We start from the raw sequence: 17220 nt of genomic DNA, 5'->3' as shown, positions 1-17220 counted from the left end.
TTCCTGAGAAATTTTTTTTTTTTTCGTTCATACGTTCATATATTGTTTGTGGATAGTGGTGGTGGCAGAAGCTTCCACCACCAGTGGCCATTATAAACCCAACAACACTTCCATCAATTATCCTCACATACATTATGACAAATTTTATTCATTCTAAAGTATTTATCATGTTTCTGTGTTATTAATATTGTTTATTATGTCATATTAAATGAATTGTGATAGATAAATAAGCTGCAGAGATATTAGCGTCATATTGAAGCATAATAAACTTGCCTTCCTTTCACCTCCTACATGCCTGCTACACTCCAAAAAACTAACTACTTAATTAAATTACATCTCCTCCCAGGTAACTACAAATATTTCTTATTTATAAATTAAAATGTAAATACAGTGGACCCTCAGCTAATGAACGCATCGCATAATGTTAAATCCGCCTAACGAAGCATTTGAGCGTAAAAATTTTGGCCCACCTAACGATAAAACTCGCCCAACGTGATTCGTCCCGAACCTGTCCGTCCAGCCTGAGCGCCTCAGCTGCCCTGCCATCATTGTTTATAAGCCAGGGTGGCCAGTTTCATGCATATATTCGATATATTTTGTATCATTCCTTTGTTTATAGTGCTTGTAACTGCTTAATAAGCCACCACAGGCCCAAAGAAGCTTCTAGTGTCAACCCTGTGGTAAAAAGGGTGAGAAATACTATCGAAATACTATCTTATCACGTTCAGCTGCTGCTGCACCACCATCAGCTGTACTAATCAAAGATGTGGAGAGACTGTTGGTGGTGTGGCTTAACAAGAAACAATTACCGAGAAACAATTAACCCCAGAGGTTTAGCCACCGGATAACCCAAGAAAGTCAGCGGGTCATCGAGGACTGTAACTTATTTCCATTGGGGTCCTTAACCCTTTCAGGGTTGCCAGGCCCTCTCCGAGACTTGTTCTCAGGGTTGCCAAATTAAAAAAAAAAAAAAAAAATTTCCTATGAAAAGATAGAGAATCTTTTCCTGATCATAATGACACTAAAAGTATGAAATTTGATGGAAAACCTACGGAATTATGCTCTTGTGAAGTGAGCAGTCTCGATGTTTACACATCGGTGATTTTGCCCACTTTGAGCCCTATTTTCGTCCAATTCCAGTGTACTAGTCGACAAAAATCATAACTATTTCGGTAGAACTCCATTTTTTCTATCGAATGAGTACAAGAAACCACCCATTTACCGGTTTCAACTAAACAATAGTCGTCAGAATTTAGCAATTTTGCCAATTTCACACAAATTTCAAAAGATGCCAATTTCCGAATAAGGCCCAGAATAAACAAGAAAGACATTCCTGGCACTAAAATAACATTTTCTCTGTTCATTAGTCACGTCCCCACACCCCTCTTACATTCTTTTGCTTTTCACTTTGAATTTTTATTCTCACAAAAAATAGAAGACTTACTGTTATGCAGACTACTGCATTAGTGTAGAAATTATATAAATAATACCAGCGCACTTGTGAAAGAATATTAGATTTACCAGTTGACATATACTGGATGCGTAGCATGATTTGTTTACTTTTGAACTTTGGTAAAAATCGAAGATTTCTGCAACTCTGAGCTCAATTTCAAGGTACTTTTCATTGCAAAACCAGTCAAAATCATCTCAATTTCTGTAATATGTCTTCCATTCTATAAAATGAGATCAGGAAAACTAGAATACAACAATAAATACCATACAAAAATACAGTGCAAAGTTGCTGTTTTAATCCACAAAACACAGTCAAAGTTTTTTCTCATTACACACTGTGTGCTGCAGGATTTTTTTTATACTGTGCACACTGACCACAGACCCATTCTTTCATATGTAGGCCTACCAGCTTTCTCTCACTAGATTTGAGGGCACTAGAATTTAGACGTACTAGTACGTCAAAAACCCTGGTGCCTAAGCCGTACTAGTACGTCCGAAACCCTGAAAGAGTTAATCTTGTCCCCCAGGATGCGACCCACACCAGACGACTAACACCCAGGTGACCAGGAAAAAATGCCTGGAACTAGTGCTCATATTGGTGAATTTAAGGCCAGCAAAGGCTGGTTTGAGAGATTTAAGAATTGTAGTGGCATACACAGTGTGATAAGGCATGGCGAAGCTGAAAAATTCCAACCCCAACAGGGCTGTTCTGGAAGAAAATGCCAAACAGGACCTACATTAGTCAGGAGGAAAAAGGCACTCCCAGGACACAAGCCTATGAAAGACAGGCTAACTTTCTTGTTTTGTTGTAATGTTAGTGGGGATTGCAAAATGAAGCCTTTACTCATGTATCACTCTTAAAATCCCAGAGTGTTCAAGAAAAACAATGTCTCATCACTCATCAATACTCTTCAATAAAGCTAAGTGTCATTTTAACATTTATTTATATAGTTATTGTGCATGTCTCATTGTTTTCTTTGTAGGGAAATGTATATTTTATGAAAAAAAATTTTTAATACTTTTGGCTGTCTGGAACGGATTAATTGGATTTCCATTATTTCTTAGCGGAAAATTAATTTGGCTAATGATAATTTCATCTAACAATGAGCTCTCAGGAACGGATTAATATAGTTAGCCAAGGGTCCTCTGTATTTCTTATTTATAAATTACGTTCATATATTGTTTGTGGATAGTGGTGGTAGCAGAAGCCTGTACGGCTTCTCTCAGTGGCCATTATAAACCCAACAACGACACTTCCATCACTTATCCTCACTTACATTATGACATTTTATTCATTCTTGAGTATTAATCGTGTTTCTGTTATTAATATTGTTTATTATGTCATATTAGATGAATTGTGATAGGAAAATAAGCTGTAGAGTTGATAATAGCATCATATTGAAGTACTATCCTGTCAAGCCTCCTGACAGCAGGAATGGATTAATTGGATTTCCATTATTTCTTATGGGGAAAATTAATTCAGCTAACAATAAAATCGGTTAAGGACAAGCTCTCTGGAATGGATTAAAATCGTTACCCGAGGGTCCACTAATTTGTTGTAGACATAGGTTTGAATCCATGTTGCTTAGGATATCTTCCCAGTTTATATCATTTAGGACCTAGTTGACTTGGTCCCACCTTATGTTTTTGTTATTGAAGTTGAATTTGGTGAAGGCTCCCTCATGACTGATTACATTTTGTTGGTCTGGGGCCCCACGTATACATGTCTGAACCTCTATTATGTTGTGACCTGAGTATGTTTTTTTGATATGGTAATATTTCCTATCAGATCATCACTGTTAGTGAAGATGAGGTCCAGCGTATTCTCCAATCTTTTTGGCTCTATTATTTGCTGGTTTAAGGTGAATTCAGTGCAGAGATTTAAAAGCATGTGTGTGTGTGTGTGTGTGTGTGTGTGCGTGTGCGTGTGCGTGTGCGTGTGCGTGTGTGTTTTCATCTGAGCTGCCTCCTAGGGTTTTATCTGCTACAGCATTATTTGCTACATTCCTCCATTTTAGGTGCCTTAGGTTGAAATCCCCCAAAACCAAGATGTTGGGGGTAGGAGCTGGAAGATTTTCCAAATAGTTGTCTATTTTCAAAAGCTGTTCCTGGAATTGTTGGGAAGTTGCATCCGGAGGCTTGTATACAACCACAATGACCAGGTTTTATTTCTCAATCTTTACTGCCAAAACTTCAACTACATTACTTGAGGCACTTAGTAGTTCTGAGCACATCAGTGACTCTGCGACGCACAGGCCAACCCCCCCCCCCTTCTGCCTGTTCACTCTGTCACATCTGTATAGGTTATAACCCACGATCAATATTTCATGTCAAAGTGATCCTTTATGTGGGTCTCTGTGAAAACTGCACACATTGCGTTTGACTCCGTAAGCAGTCCACAGATGAAAGGTATTTTGTTGTTCGTTGCTGGATTCAGACCCTGCATATTTGCAAAGATGAAAGTTGTTGTATTGGTGGTACAGGGGATGGGAGGGGGGTTTCCTGGCACTAATATCTGTTGTTTTGAAGTGGAGGCCATTGACTGTGATTTTATTCCAGAAATGATCAGAGTTGGTGTATGATTTCTCGTTTCCTGCCAGCTTTCCCTGACACTAAAAAACCTCTCTCTCTGGAGCATTTGTGGCTACCCAGATTTTCCCATGGTCTGGATGTTCTGTATCTTCTTGTCCCCTTTAGGTGGTGTGCCTGACAAAATAAGTTATAGCATTGTCTTTCCTGTACTGAAGAGTGACATTTAAGGCTGGAAAAGCTTACAGGAAGGTTGCATTTTCCTGTTGTCATATGAGCACGGCATTTTCTGGGGTGGTCAAAGTTTCACATTCCATCTGTTTTTTCAGATATTCCATGCCTCCAGATACCTAATGCAGAGAATTTGCATATCTCTTTTTTCTGTTTGCCTTGGTTTTTCGTGACTGCATTCCCTACTGGTGTGTGTTTTTCTGTCTCTTCACTATCTTCAGCACTTGTACTAACAATGGTTGCATCACCAGTATTTTCTGGTATTTCATCTTCACTATTCCTTGGGGCATCCCCTTGTTTACTATCTTCAGTGGCACTGCTAGTTTGTAATTTTGGGTTTTGCATGTCCTTGTCTACACCTGTTTCCCCACTAGAGCTCCTGTCTCCCTCCGGGCCACCAACTTTCATTTCAGTATTCTTACAGTTACTGTCTACCAGGACAGCATCTGCATGAGGGGCAATAGCACCATCTGGCCCAGTCCTTTTATTTTCCCATCTGTTATAGAATGCTGTCAGGTTTTCTATGAAGGCCGTTTTGATATTTCTGTCTCTTAATATCAATGTGATTTTTTCCACAGTGGGTTCTCATTTGGGCATACCCAAAAACACTTTCCTGGTTTAATATCTCTTGTAGATGATTCCTGAATATCTGCACAAAATGTGTGGGCTTATTTCCCACAGAAGTTGCATGTTATCCATGTAGAAGCCCATTTGTTGCTACAGTTGCAAGCTACACAAAGTTTCATGTGATTTTCTTTTTTGGTAGTTGTCAACTGTATACGTATTCTACTAATAACCTCCTTGAAGTGTAAATCTTACCGCTGTTAGCGGTAACTCTTTGGGTGTTTGATAAGGGTGTCTAAACACCCTGTCAGCTTATAAATCTGGTCAGCGGATACCTTTTTTTAAAAAATCTTTGAAAAATTAATTCATAGACAGATCTATTCCTACCTCGTCTCAAACAACATACTAAACCTCTGTCAGTTTGGATTCAGGAATAATAAAAGCACAAATGATGCTATCATACACATGCTAGAACTAATATACAGTGGACCCCCGGTTAACGAACTTTTTTCATTCCAGTAGTATGTTCAGGTGCCAGTACTGACCGAATTTTTTCCCATAAGGAATACTGTGAAGTAGATTAGTCCATTTCAGACGCCCAAACATACATGTACAAACGCACTTACATAAATACACTTACATAATTGGTCGCATTTGGAGGTGATCGTTAAGCGGGGGTCCACTGTATACCGCTCTCGAGAAGAAAGAAGTCGCACTGGGAATTTTCATTGACTTGCGTAAAGCTTTTGATACAGTCGACCATGAACTGTTGCACACTAAATTAACACACTGTGGTATAAGAGGCCACTCCCTCAACTATCTTAAGTCATACCTTAGTAACAGAAGCCAATATGTGTACACAAATGGTGCAAACTCTTCCACACAACCAATCACAGTAGGAGTCCTACAGGGAAGTGTCCTTGGACCACTCCTCTTTCTCATCTACATCAATGACCTACCAAATGCATCACAGCTACTCAAACCCATATTATTTGCAGATGACACTATTTTCTGGTGTTATTTCTGCAACAATAGCAAATAATATTGTTGCAGAAATAACACCAGGAGGCAGCTCTGATGAAAACTCTCACTCACGCAAGCTTTTAAATCTCTGCACAAAATTCAATTTAAACCAGCAAATAATAGAGCCTACTAGACTGGAGAATACACTAGACCTCATCTTCACTAACAATGATGATCTGATAAGAAATGTCACCATATCAAAAACAATATACTCAGATCACAACATAATTGAGGTTCAGTCATGTATGCGCGGAGCCCCAGACCGACATAATGAGATTAGTCACGAGGGAGCATTCACCAAATTCAACTTAAATAACAAAAACAAAGTGGGACCAAGTAAACCAAGTCCTAACCGATATAAGCTGGGAAGATATACTAAGCAACACAGACCCCAACTTATGCCTAGAACAGATTAACTCGGTGGCACTCGATGTATGCACAAGGCTTATTCCTCTAAGAAAAAGGAGGAGTAGATGTAAAATAGAAAGAGACAGGCGCTCCCTTTACAGGCGACGGAAAAGAATAACAGAGCGGCTAAAAGAGGTCAATATATCTGAAATGCGTAGGGAGACACTGGTCAGAGAAATAGCAAGCATCGAACTTAAGCTAAAAGAATTCTTTAGGAGTCAGGAATCGCGGGAAGAACTAAAAGCCATAAATGAAATCGAAAGAAACCCAAAGTATTTCTTCTCCTATGCCAAATCAAAATCGAGAACAACGTCCAGTATTGGGCCCCTACTTAAACAAGATGGGTCCTACACAGATGACAGCAAGGAAATGAGTGAGCTACTCAAGTCCCAATATGACTCAGTTTTTAGCAAGCCGCTAACCAGACTGAGAGTCGAAGATCAAAATGAATTTTTTATGAGAGAGCCACAAAATTTGATTAACACAAGCCTATCCGATGTTATCCTGACGCCAAATGACTTCGAACAGGCGATAAATGACATGCCCATGCACTCTGCCCCAGGGCCAGACTCATGGAACTCTGTGTTCATCAAGAACTGCAAGAAGCCCCTATCATGAGCCTTTTCCATCCTATGGAGAGGGAGCATGGACACGGGGGTCGTCCCACAGTTACTAAAAATAACAGACATAGCCCCACTCCACAAAGGGGGCAGTAAAGCAACAGCAAAGAACTACAGACCAATAGCACTAACATCCCATATCATAAAAATCTTTGAAAGGGTCCTAAGAAGCAAGATCACCACTCATCTAGAAACCCATCAGTTACACAACCCAGGGCAACATGGGTTTAGAACAGGTCGCTCCTGTCTGTCTCAACTATTGGATCACTACGACAAGGTCCTAAATGCACTAGAAGACAAAAAGAATGCAGATGTAATATATACAGACTTTGCAAAAGCCTTCGACAAGTGTGACCATGGCGTAATAGCGCACAAAATGCGTGCTAAAGGAATAACAGGAAAAGTCGGTCGATGGATCTATAATTTCCTCACTAACAGAACACAGAGAGTAGTCGTCAACAGAGTAAAGTCCAAGGCAGCTACGGTGAAAAGCTCTGTTCCACAAGGCACAGTACTCGCTCCCATCTTGTTACTCATCCTCATATCTGACATAGACAAGGATGTCAGCCACAGCACCGTGTCTTCCTTTGCAGATGACACCCGAATCTGCATGACAGTGTCTTCCATTGCGGACACTGCAAAGCTCCAGGCGGACATCAACCAAATCTTTCAGTGGGCTGCAGAAAACAATATGAAGTTCAACGATGAGAAATTTCAACTACTCAGATATGGTAAACATGAGGAAATTAAATCTTCATCAGAGTACAAAACAAATTCTGGCCACAAAATAGAGCGAAACACCAACGTCAAAGACCTGGGAGTGATCATGTCGGAGGATCTCACCTTCAAGGACCATAACATTGTATCAATCGCATCTGCTAGAAAAATGACAGGATGGATAATGAGAACCTTCAAAACTAGGGAGGCCAAGCCCATGATGACACTCTTCAGGTCACTTGTTCTATCTAGGCTGGAATATTGCTGCACACTAACAGCACCTTTCAAGGCAGGTGAAATTGCCGACCTAGAAAATGTACAGAGAACTTTCACGGCGCGCATAACGGAGATAAAACACCTCAATTATTGGGAGCGCTTGAGGTTCCTAAACCTGTATTCCCTGGAATGCAGGAGGGAGAGATACATGATTATATACACCTGGAAAATCCTAGAGGGACTAGTACCAAACTTGCACACGAAAATCACTCACTATGAAAGCAAAAGACTTGGCAGACGATGCACCATCCCCCCAATGAAAAGCAGGTGTGTCACTAGCACGTTAAGAGACCATACAATAAGTGTCAGGGGCCCGAGACTGTTCAACTGCCTCCCAGCACACATAAGGGGGATTACCAACAGACCCCTGGCAGTCTTCAAGCTGGCACTGGACAAGCACCTAAAGTCAGTTCCTGATCAGCCGGGCTGTGGCTCGTACATTGGTTTGCGTGCAGCCAGCAGCAACAGCCTGGTTGATCAGGCTCTGATCCACCAGGAGGCCTGGTCACAGACCAGGCTGCGGGGGCATTGACCCCCGGAACTCTCTCCAGGTAAAACTCCAGGTCCAGGTAAATATACATCACCTCCCATCCAAACCCAGTCATACTCGCCAACACTGTCATTGCTGAATTGCAGAAAATATCTGCCTGGATGATGACTAATAAACTTACCCTAAATACTGACAAAACTTATTTCATTAAGTTTGGAACCAGAGCTGCAAATGTTCCGCTTAACATAACACTAAATTGATCACCCATCACAAGACTCACAGAGGGAAAATTCCTAGGAATCCACCTAGACAGTAGCCTCAAATTCCAGACACATATACAACAAATTTCCAAGAAAATCTCTAAGACAGTAGGCATACTATGAAAGATACGGTACTATGTTTCACAATCAGCTCTCCTTGCACTGTATCATTCACTCATCTACCCTTATCTCACATATGGAATTTGTGCAGCAAAAGGCTGCAATCAGAATGATAATAAATTCCCACTCGTGACAGCATACTCCACCTCTATTCAGAAGCCTTAATTTGCTTACCATAAAGAACATCCACACTTATTCATATGCCTACTACATACATAGAACATGAGGGAGAGGGTAAAGGAGGTTTTGTGTGCGAGGGGCTTGGACTTCCAGCAGGCATGTGTGAGCGTGTTTCATAGGAGTGAATGGAGACAAATGGTTTTTAATACTTGATGTGCTGTTGGAGTGTGAGCAAAGTAACATTTATGAAGGGGTTCAGGGAAACCAGCAGGCTGGACTTGAGTCCTGGAGATGGGAAGTACAGTGCCTGCACTCTGAAGGAGGGGTGTTAATGTTGCAGTTTAAAAACTGTAGTGTAAAGCACCCTTCTGGCAAGACAGTGATGGAGTGAATGATGGTGAAAGTTTTTCTTTTTCGGGCCACCCTGCCTTGGTGGGAATCGGCCAGTGTGATAAAAAAAAAAATACATAGAACAATACATGCAAACAAACCCTCCACTCACTTCTCCTCACCAACCTTAACAGGACACATGACCACAACACAAGACACAGATCTCTTTTTGATGTACCCCGTGTCCATATCACACTGTGTAAAAACTCTATATACATAAAGGGCCCCAAAATCTGGACTTCCTTACCAGAACATACTACAGTAACCAGGCCTGAAAATCAATTTAAGACTTTTCTAAAAAACCACTTACTCGCCCAGGACTAAATAATCAACACTCAATATTTAACATTACCAATAAATCTCCTAATTACTTAAATCTTAAAACTTCAGGACAATATACAGTAAATTGATCATGTTGTTTGTTATACATTGTAATGCGACAAATTTGTACAGCTATAATGCTTCAAAATAGAAATGTTCAAATTTCATTGTTTCAAATACTCAATTGTACTTATTGTAAATTGTTTACGGTAATTTTTACCACTGAACCTTTCATTGCTTAGTTAATTTTAAGTTAATTTTAAGCCTGTCCATAATGCTCTGCATAAGAGGGGTTTTTGGCATGTACACCCAACTACTAAAATTCCTTGTACAAACATGTATCATGTCCAAATAAACTATATGAATATGAATGAATATGAATGAATCTGACTGGGTGTTAAGAGCACCTAGAAACGCTGTCAGCTTTTGAATCCAGTCACTGGTTCACTTACTTTTGGATGAATCTGGTCAATGGATCACTTATTTTTGAACAAATCCAGTCGGTGATTTTTGACTAGCTTGTGAAAGGACTACTGGAATATTATTTTACAGAGTAATACGTGTTCAGTTTGATACAAAAAGTATAATTTGCATGTTGGAGAAACCGGTGACTTCTGGCACCTCCTACTATGATGAGCAGCTGGTGACTTCTAGCACCCTTTTTTACAGCCTGAGGTTTTGGGCACTTATAGATCACCATATTTAACATTTCTGGATTATTTCCACCTCTACCACATCAAATGCTGTTTTATCACTGTTGTTGTCTATGGTAGGGCAACTGATGAAGAAAGATTACTGGACAAATATTTACTTTCCATTGTGTACATTACAACCACTGCCAACTACATACAGGTTTTACATTTTTTCACAAGTAACTGTATACTTTTCGTATTTCAATACATGAATTTTCTAATTTTCGTCACTCCACCACACTAAGTACCATTTTGTTATTGTTATTAGCTATGGCAACACTGGTGAAATGGTTTCTGGATGATAGATGGTCTTATGTTGTGTATGTTGCATTCACAAATCAAATCAAATTAAGTTTATTCTCTATAAGGATTACAATGCTGGGTTTACAGAATTTGGATATTGTGTGGTTTACATGTTTTAAAATACTAATTATAGAGGGGGCCACCAGAACACCTAGCATGGCTAGGCATTTCGGGAAGACTTAGATTAATTCTTAACTTTAAATTATTATTATAATCAAAAAGAAGCGCTAAGCCACAAGGACTATACAGCTCTTAACTTTAAAATATTACAAATTGTGAGGTAAGTTGGTATTATGGCTAAGTGACTAAATACTGTTTGTGGGTTTAGCAATGTGAATGCTTTTGTTTTCGCACAATACATAGTTTCAGTATTGGAGTATCACAGGCCAACTTATGACTAGTTTGGATTCATTATTTTAAGATTAAGATTGATATTTCTGTGTTTATGGTCAAATGGGTGAGTAAGTGTGACCCACCAGGTGGTATTCATGTAATTAGTTGATGGGGTGTATCAGGGAGATAAGATGTTTTCTAATGGTAGTTTTGAAGGTGATGAATGTGTCTGCAGTTCGAGTTTTCAGGGAGGGTGTTCCAAATTTTAGGGCCTTTGACATACATTGAATTTTTGTAAAGGTTTAGTCGGACACGGGGAATGTCATAGAGATGTTTGTTTCTGGTGTTATGCCTGTGGGTTCTGTCAACTATCAAGAAAGCATTTTAGGTCAAGGTTAATATTGGAATTTAAGGTCCTGTAGATGTAGATTGCACAGTAGTAAGTGTCGATGTACTGAACAGGGAGTAAGTTTAGATCTATGAAGAGTGGGGGGGGGGGGTGTTGCCAGGGATGGGATTTAGTGATTATTCTTACTGCGGCTTTTTGTTGGGTTATTATTGGCTTTAGGGGTGTTGCTGCAGTTGATCCCCAAGCAAAAATAGCATAGGTGAGGTATGGATAAATAAGTGAGTGGTATAGTGTGAGAAGGGCATTTTGCGGTACGTAGTATCGTATCTTGGAGAGGATCCCAACCGTTTTGGATACTTTTTTGGTTATGTTTTATATGGGTGCTGAAATTCAGGTTCTTGTCGAGGTATAGGCCTAGGAATTTGCCCTCATTATGTCTGGCAATTAGAGTGTTGTCGATCTTAATGTTAAGTTGCGCAACTCATGCTCTGCTACCAAACAACATAGTAGGTTTTGTCAGTGTTAAGCATAAGTTTATTGGCAGTCATCCAAGTCGATATTTTGAGCAGCTCCTCGTTAACAATGGTGTTGAGGGTGGCAAGATTAGGGTGAGAGATGACATAAGTCGTGTCAGCAGCAAAGAGAATGGGGTTCAGGTGTTGGGATATGTTTGGAAGATCATTGATGTATATGAGGAAGAGCAGGGGACCAAGGACACTTCCCTGCGGAACTCCAGTATCAAGTGGCCATGTTGATGATGCTGTGTCTTTAATGGTGACATAATGGTCAAGTTTGTGGAGTAGGATGCCGTGGTCTACTGTGTCAAAAGCTTTTCTTAGGTCACTAAAAATTCCTAGCAGATATTCCTTATTTTCCAATGCTGTGTAAAGCAGATCTAGCGTTTTTATAATTGCATCATTAGTGCTTTTATTTTTCCTGAATCCAAATTGGCAGGGGTTGAGTATGTTTTGTGCCGTTATAAATGAATATAGTCTCCTGTGCACGAGTTTCTCAAAGATTTTGAATAGCAATGGCAAGTTTGATATTGGCCTACAGTTGTTTAAATCTATAGGGTCACCACCTTTATGTATTGGTGTAACACTTGCTGTCTTGAGTAGTTTCGGGAAGGTGCTAGTTTCCAGTGACTTGTTAAAAAGTAATGAAATAGCATGTGAAAGGACATGGGCCGCTCACTTGTGCAATAATGGTGGGACATGAGACAGATTCCCCGAGTTATTTTTAAGTGACTTTATAATCTCGGTGACTTCCGTGGGCTCAGTTGGTGCAAGATAGAAGGAATTTGGGAAATTCCCATCTAGGTAGTCCCCGGCATGGGCATTGGTACGTGGGATTTTATTGGCGAGATTAGATCCTATGGCTGAGAAGAAGTCGTTTATCTTGTTAGCTGTGTCGGTAGGTTGCAGTGGTGTTTCATAAGGTTTAGTTAGGACAATATTATTTTTTTTTTCAGTTTGTAGGTCCCTAGAATCTGGGAGTGTGTTTTCCAGGTCTTTTTTATATCTCCACTTGTGTCAGTGAATCTGCAGGAGTAGTATAGTTGTTGGCTTTCTTTATTACTTTGGTGAGAACTGATGAATAGTGTTTAAGAATATCTTTGTGTATTAAGCCCTGTCTATATTGCTTTTCATATTGGTGATTCTTATCAATGGATTTCAGAATGGTGCTGGTTAGCCATGGGCAGACTCTCACTTGTAATTGCACTATGGTCTAATAAAATGAATTTGGTATTGTCTATGTACTGAGCTAGAATGAGCTATAGTACAACTAGGTTTAATCTAATAATATAAAAATGGCACAAGACTCTCAATTGTAATTGCACTAAGGTCTTATATAAGTTGTTTACAAGAACTAGAGTATAACTAGAATTAAATCGACAAGATAAAATACACAAGCTAAGGTAGCAAAAGAATAATAAAAAAATAATAAAAATAAAAATGGCAATGACTTGGTTATAATATGCTAGTAAGATGGTAGACAGGATAATATAAAAGTTGTAGTTGAAGATACTAGTTTAAAACAAAATTTGGTTACAAAAGGTTAAGAAAAGTAAAATAAAGTTGGGTGATAAAGTTTGAAATAGAATAGGGCAATTATAAAAAGTTTATAATAAAATTGGGTAATAAGCTTTACAAATAAAAAAGGGCAATAAAAGTTTAAAATAAATAGGGAAATAAAGTATAAAGTAAAACTGGGCAAGTAAAGACTGGGTAATTAACTCTAGATTAGAATACTGGCAACTCTACACTGTTTATTGTAGCTCTACAAAACTGTACACTTTTTGTATTTCCTCAAGGTACACTAGGAGGTTCAGGAAGATTAATTATTAATATGAGCTGAGCTGGGTGGTAGGATCCTGGCAACTGCTCACAACTGTTTACAACACAAGTTATCTATTAGGCCAATCACTTCCATCTTAATTTTCACCACAGCATTTATTACGGTATCTTATCTATACAGTACCACTGTGATATACATTATACAACTATGTATGACACTCTTATCAGGGAGACTTTCTTTCCTCTCACAAATTTGTTCTAATTTTTTTTTTTCACACAAGACCCTAAGCCTGAAGTTCCTCTCAGGGAGTATGGCTCTGCTATGTTATTGCACACTCTTTATCCTTTTATTTTTGGCTCAGTGTGAACTATTATTTGATAGATTAGTTCCAAGCGCTGGAGGGATGTACTTTATAAGTTCACTGGAACAGTTTAAAGTTTTTAGCATGCAAAAGAACCTGTGATAATCCATGAAAATGACAGAGCATGGCAAAGCACACGTATGCCTTTGGCATTATCACTCCCAGGTCCTTCACATTAGTTTTTCCACTCTATTGTGTGGTTGGAGTTTGTTTTATTCCAGTGACTGAAAGGCATCTAATTATTGACTGAGATTAGTACATCTACCACAAGCCTGGAATGCATCTACTGCATAAAACATGAGATACTTATTGCACAATCTTAAGCCTGGACTAAATTAAGCATAAACTAAGTCTCCCTTACCCCCTCTCCTGCCCATACATAAACCTAATAAAAATTACTGAAAAATTAAATTGTTATTCATTAGCATTTCACAGGTATAAAAATACTTTTTGTCAATAATATACAGTGGAACTACTTATGTTTCAGGTTACGTGAGACTTCGATGTGCTGATATCATCCCCGGTATGTCACGCCACAACACATATGAAGACATCTACAGTTTTATGAAACCAACTGATGAATCAATGCCTGACCCAATAGTCGACTTAAGACCTCTGCGGAGAAATTCGCAAGCAGTCACCCTCAAAGAGGGTGACTGTTTGGATTCGTTTGCTCACAAGGATTCTATGTTGTCAGATTTTGAAGATAGCGACAGTGATGAGCCTGCAAGTCCGCCTTCATCGACAAAATTGTATGCTCGGAGGCCAAGTGGAGTTCTACCAGAGCACTATCCTACAGGCAAACTTAAGGACAAAATAAATAAGCTGAAGGAAGGAAGGGATGAATATGTTCAAAATGGGTATCCAGGTGCAAGAACAGGTTCACCCATACTTTCAAGAAAAAACAATCTAACAGAGAGACGACCAAGTGGAGTCTTCCCAAAGGTGGGTCCAGAAATGGAACGACTGAGACTTTCTTCTACACAAAGACAAATGATGAATACTAGTGAGGGAATGGCAGAAGTCATAAGAAAATTAGCCCGAGTTGAGGAAGATAGTGAGGACGAGGAAGAGAGAGAAATGGAAGCAGAAAAGGAAAAGACAGAGAAGGAAGAGAGAGAACAGGAAAACAATAACATTGAGCTTCATGACTCCCAATATACAACAAGTGAAATAAATAAGGAGAAAGAAAAATCAAAAGAGGTTCGACTTGATGCAAGCTTGAATGAGGACTGCTTCTTGAACAGGAAAATAAAGATAAAAAACCCCAAAGATGTGTATGGGCTTTCAACAACCAGCGAACGAAGAACTTACTTCTCATCACAACGACATCTAGAGTGCTTTGAGGATGAATTTGAAACTTTGGCACAAATTTTAGGCAAAGAACATTTAGTTGAAAGAGCTCAGATGCAGCCTCCAGCAATTATTGCTAATGAGCTTATAATTGAGCAGGTATGTAATTTACATTATTGAAAAACTATAAAAATAATGCAAAAGAGATATACAGTAATTAATAAAATACACTAGTAAACTGTGCATGAAGTCAAAGGTTGTAATTTGCTTTGTTTCATATGTTTTACTTTCTTTTACTACCTTACAATATGCTTTAAAATGCACGTACAATATGCTTTAAAATGCTATCTTAGCAAATAATGATTCTCCATATTAATCTCATCACTGTCAGAAACACTGAAATTTAACCCTTTCAGGGTCGACAGGCCCTCTCAAACTTGTTCTCAGGGTCGCCCAAATTTCAAAAAAAAAAAGTATGAAATTTGATGGAAAACTTACGGAATTACGCTCTCGCGAAGTTAGCAGTCTCGACGATGTTTACGCATCGGCAATTTTGCCCACTTTGAGCCCTATTTTCAGCCAATTCCACTGTACTAGTCAACAAAAATCTTGAATATTTCGCTAGAACTCCATTTTTTCTATCGAAGGAGTGCAAGAAACCACCCATTTACCTATTTCAACTATCCAATACAGGGGTCAGAATTTAGCAATTTTGCCAATTTCACACAAATTTCAAAAGATGCCAATTCCCAAATAGGGTCCAGAATAAACAAGAAAGACATTCCTGGCACTAAAATGACATTTCCTCTGTTCATTAGTCATGTCCCAATGCCCCTCTTACATTCTTTTGCTTTCCACTTTGAATTTTTATTCTCACAAAAAATAGAAGATTTACTGTTATGCAGACTACTGCATTAGTGTAAAAAATGGTATAAATAATATCGGCGCACTTGTGAAAGAATATCAGACTCACCAGTTGACATGTATTGGACGCTTGGCATGATCTATTTACTTTTGAACTTTGGCAAAAATCAAACATTTGTGCTAATTTGAGCTCAATTTCAAGGTACTTTTCATTGTAAAATCAGTCAAAATCATCTCAATTTCTGTAATATGTCTTCCATTCTATAAAATGAGACCAGGAAAACTAGAATACAACAATAAATACCATACGAAAATACAGTGCAAATTCGCTGTTTTAATCCAAAAACAAAGTTGTTGTTTTTTCTCATTACGCACTGTGTGCTGCAGGATTTTTTTTTATACTGCACACACTGACCACAGACCCATTCTTTCATATGTAGGCCTACCAGCTTTCTCTCACTAGATATGAGGGTGCTAGAAGTTAGGTGTACTAGTATGTCAAAAACCCTGGTGCATAAGCCATACTAGTACGGCCGAAACCCTGAAAGGGTTAAGTGCCCGGTGTTAGAATTTTTCAAGGAAAAAAACTTTTCTTCTGATATGGTATACATGTACATTTTTTTTTTAAGGTAATGACACCATAAGTATAAAATGTGATGGAAAACTTAAGAGAATTATGCAGGCGCAAATTTATCTGTCTGGGCACAATTTACACGACAGTGATTTTGGCCATTTTGTGCCCTATTTTAAGCCAGTTCTAATGTTCAGTTTGACTACATTCTTAACTATTTCACCAGTATGCCTTTCACTGTATCAACTGAGCATAAGAAATTGTCCTTTCAGCTATCAAAACTACCCTATTCTGTGCATACACAAACCAGTAATTTGGTTAATTTTACATAAAATAAAAAGAAATCCAATTGAAACCGTAGTCACCCCAAGCACTAAAACATCATGCAAAAACCAAAGATTTGCCAGATATTTCTCAAATAAAATATAACCAGGAATGACTGGTCATGTTCATGGTGTTGCAACAATTGAATCACACCTAGTAAAAAAACAAAACAGATCAGAAGATGAAGGGGAAGCCTTTCCAGTCCTCAGGAAAACTGGAAAAAAAAAAAAAAAATATTTCCAGAAATTCAAGGCCAATTTCAAGGTGCTTCCTGTCCTGAAACCAACGAGAATCATGTCTATTTACATCAA

General features: G+C 38.8%; 2 protein-coding genes across 5 annotated transcripts in view; one reads left to right on the top strand and one right to left on the bottom strand.

Moving 5' to 3' along the window:
- r (carbamoyl-phosphate synthetase 2, aspartate transcarbamylase, and dihydroorotase rudimentary) overlaps window positions 1-17220 on the bottom strand; it is a 1183622-nt gene that overhangs the window by 251252 nt on the left and 915150 nt on the right. The window lies entirely within an intron of this gene.
- Window positions 1-17220, top strand: part of LOC128694914 (uncharacterized) — a 132494-nt gene that overhangs the window by 44774 nt on the left and 70500 nt on the right. For all 4 annotated transcript variants that reach the window (XM_070094265.1, XM_070094264.1, XM_070094263.1 and 1 more), the window contains exon 5: window positions 14345-15309. In XM_070094265.1, the coding sequence (XP_069950366.1) occupies window positions 14345-15309 (965 nt within the window). The remainder of the gene's footprint in view (window positions 1-14344; window positions 15310-17220) is intronic.

Source organism: Cherax quadricarinatus, chromosome 45 (assembly GCF_038502225.1).
Source record: "Cherax quadricarinatus isolate ZL_2023a chromosome 45, ASM3850222v1, whole genome shotgun sequence".
NCBI lineage: Eukaryota > Metazoa > Arthropoda > Malacostraca > Decapoda > Parastacidae > Cherax > Cherax quadricarinatus.
This window is presented reverse-complemented; position numbering and strand designations above follow the sequence as displayed.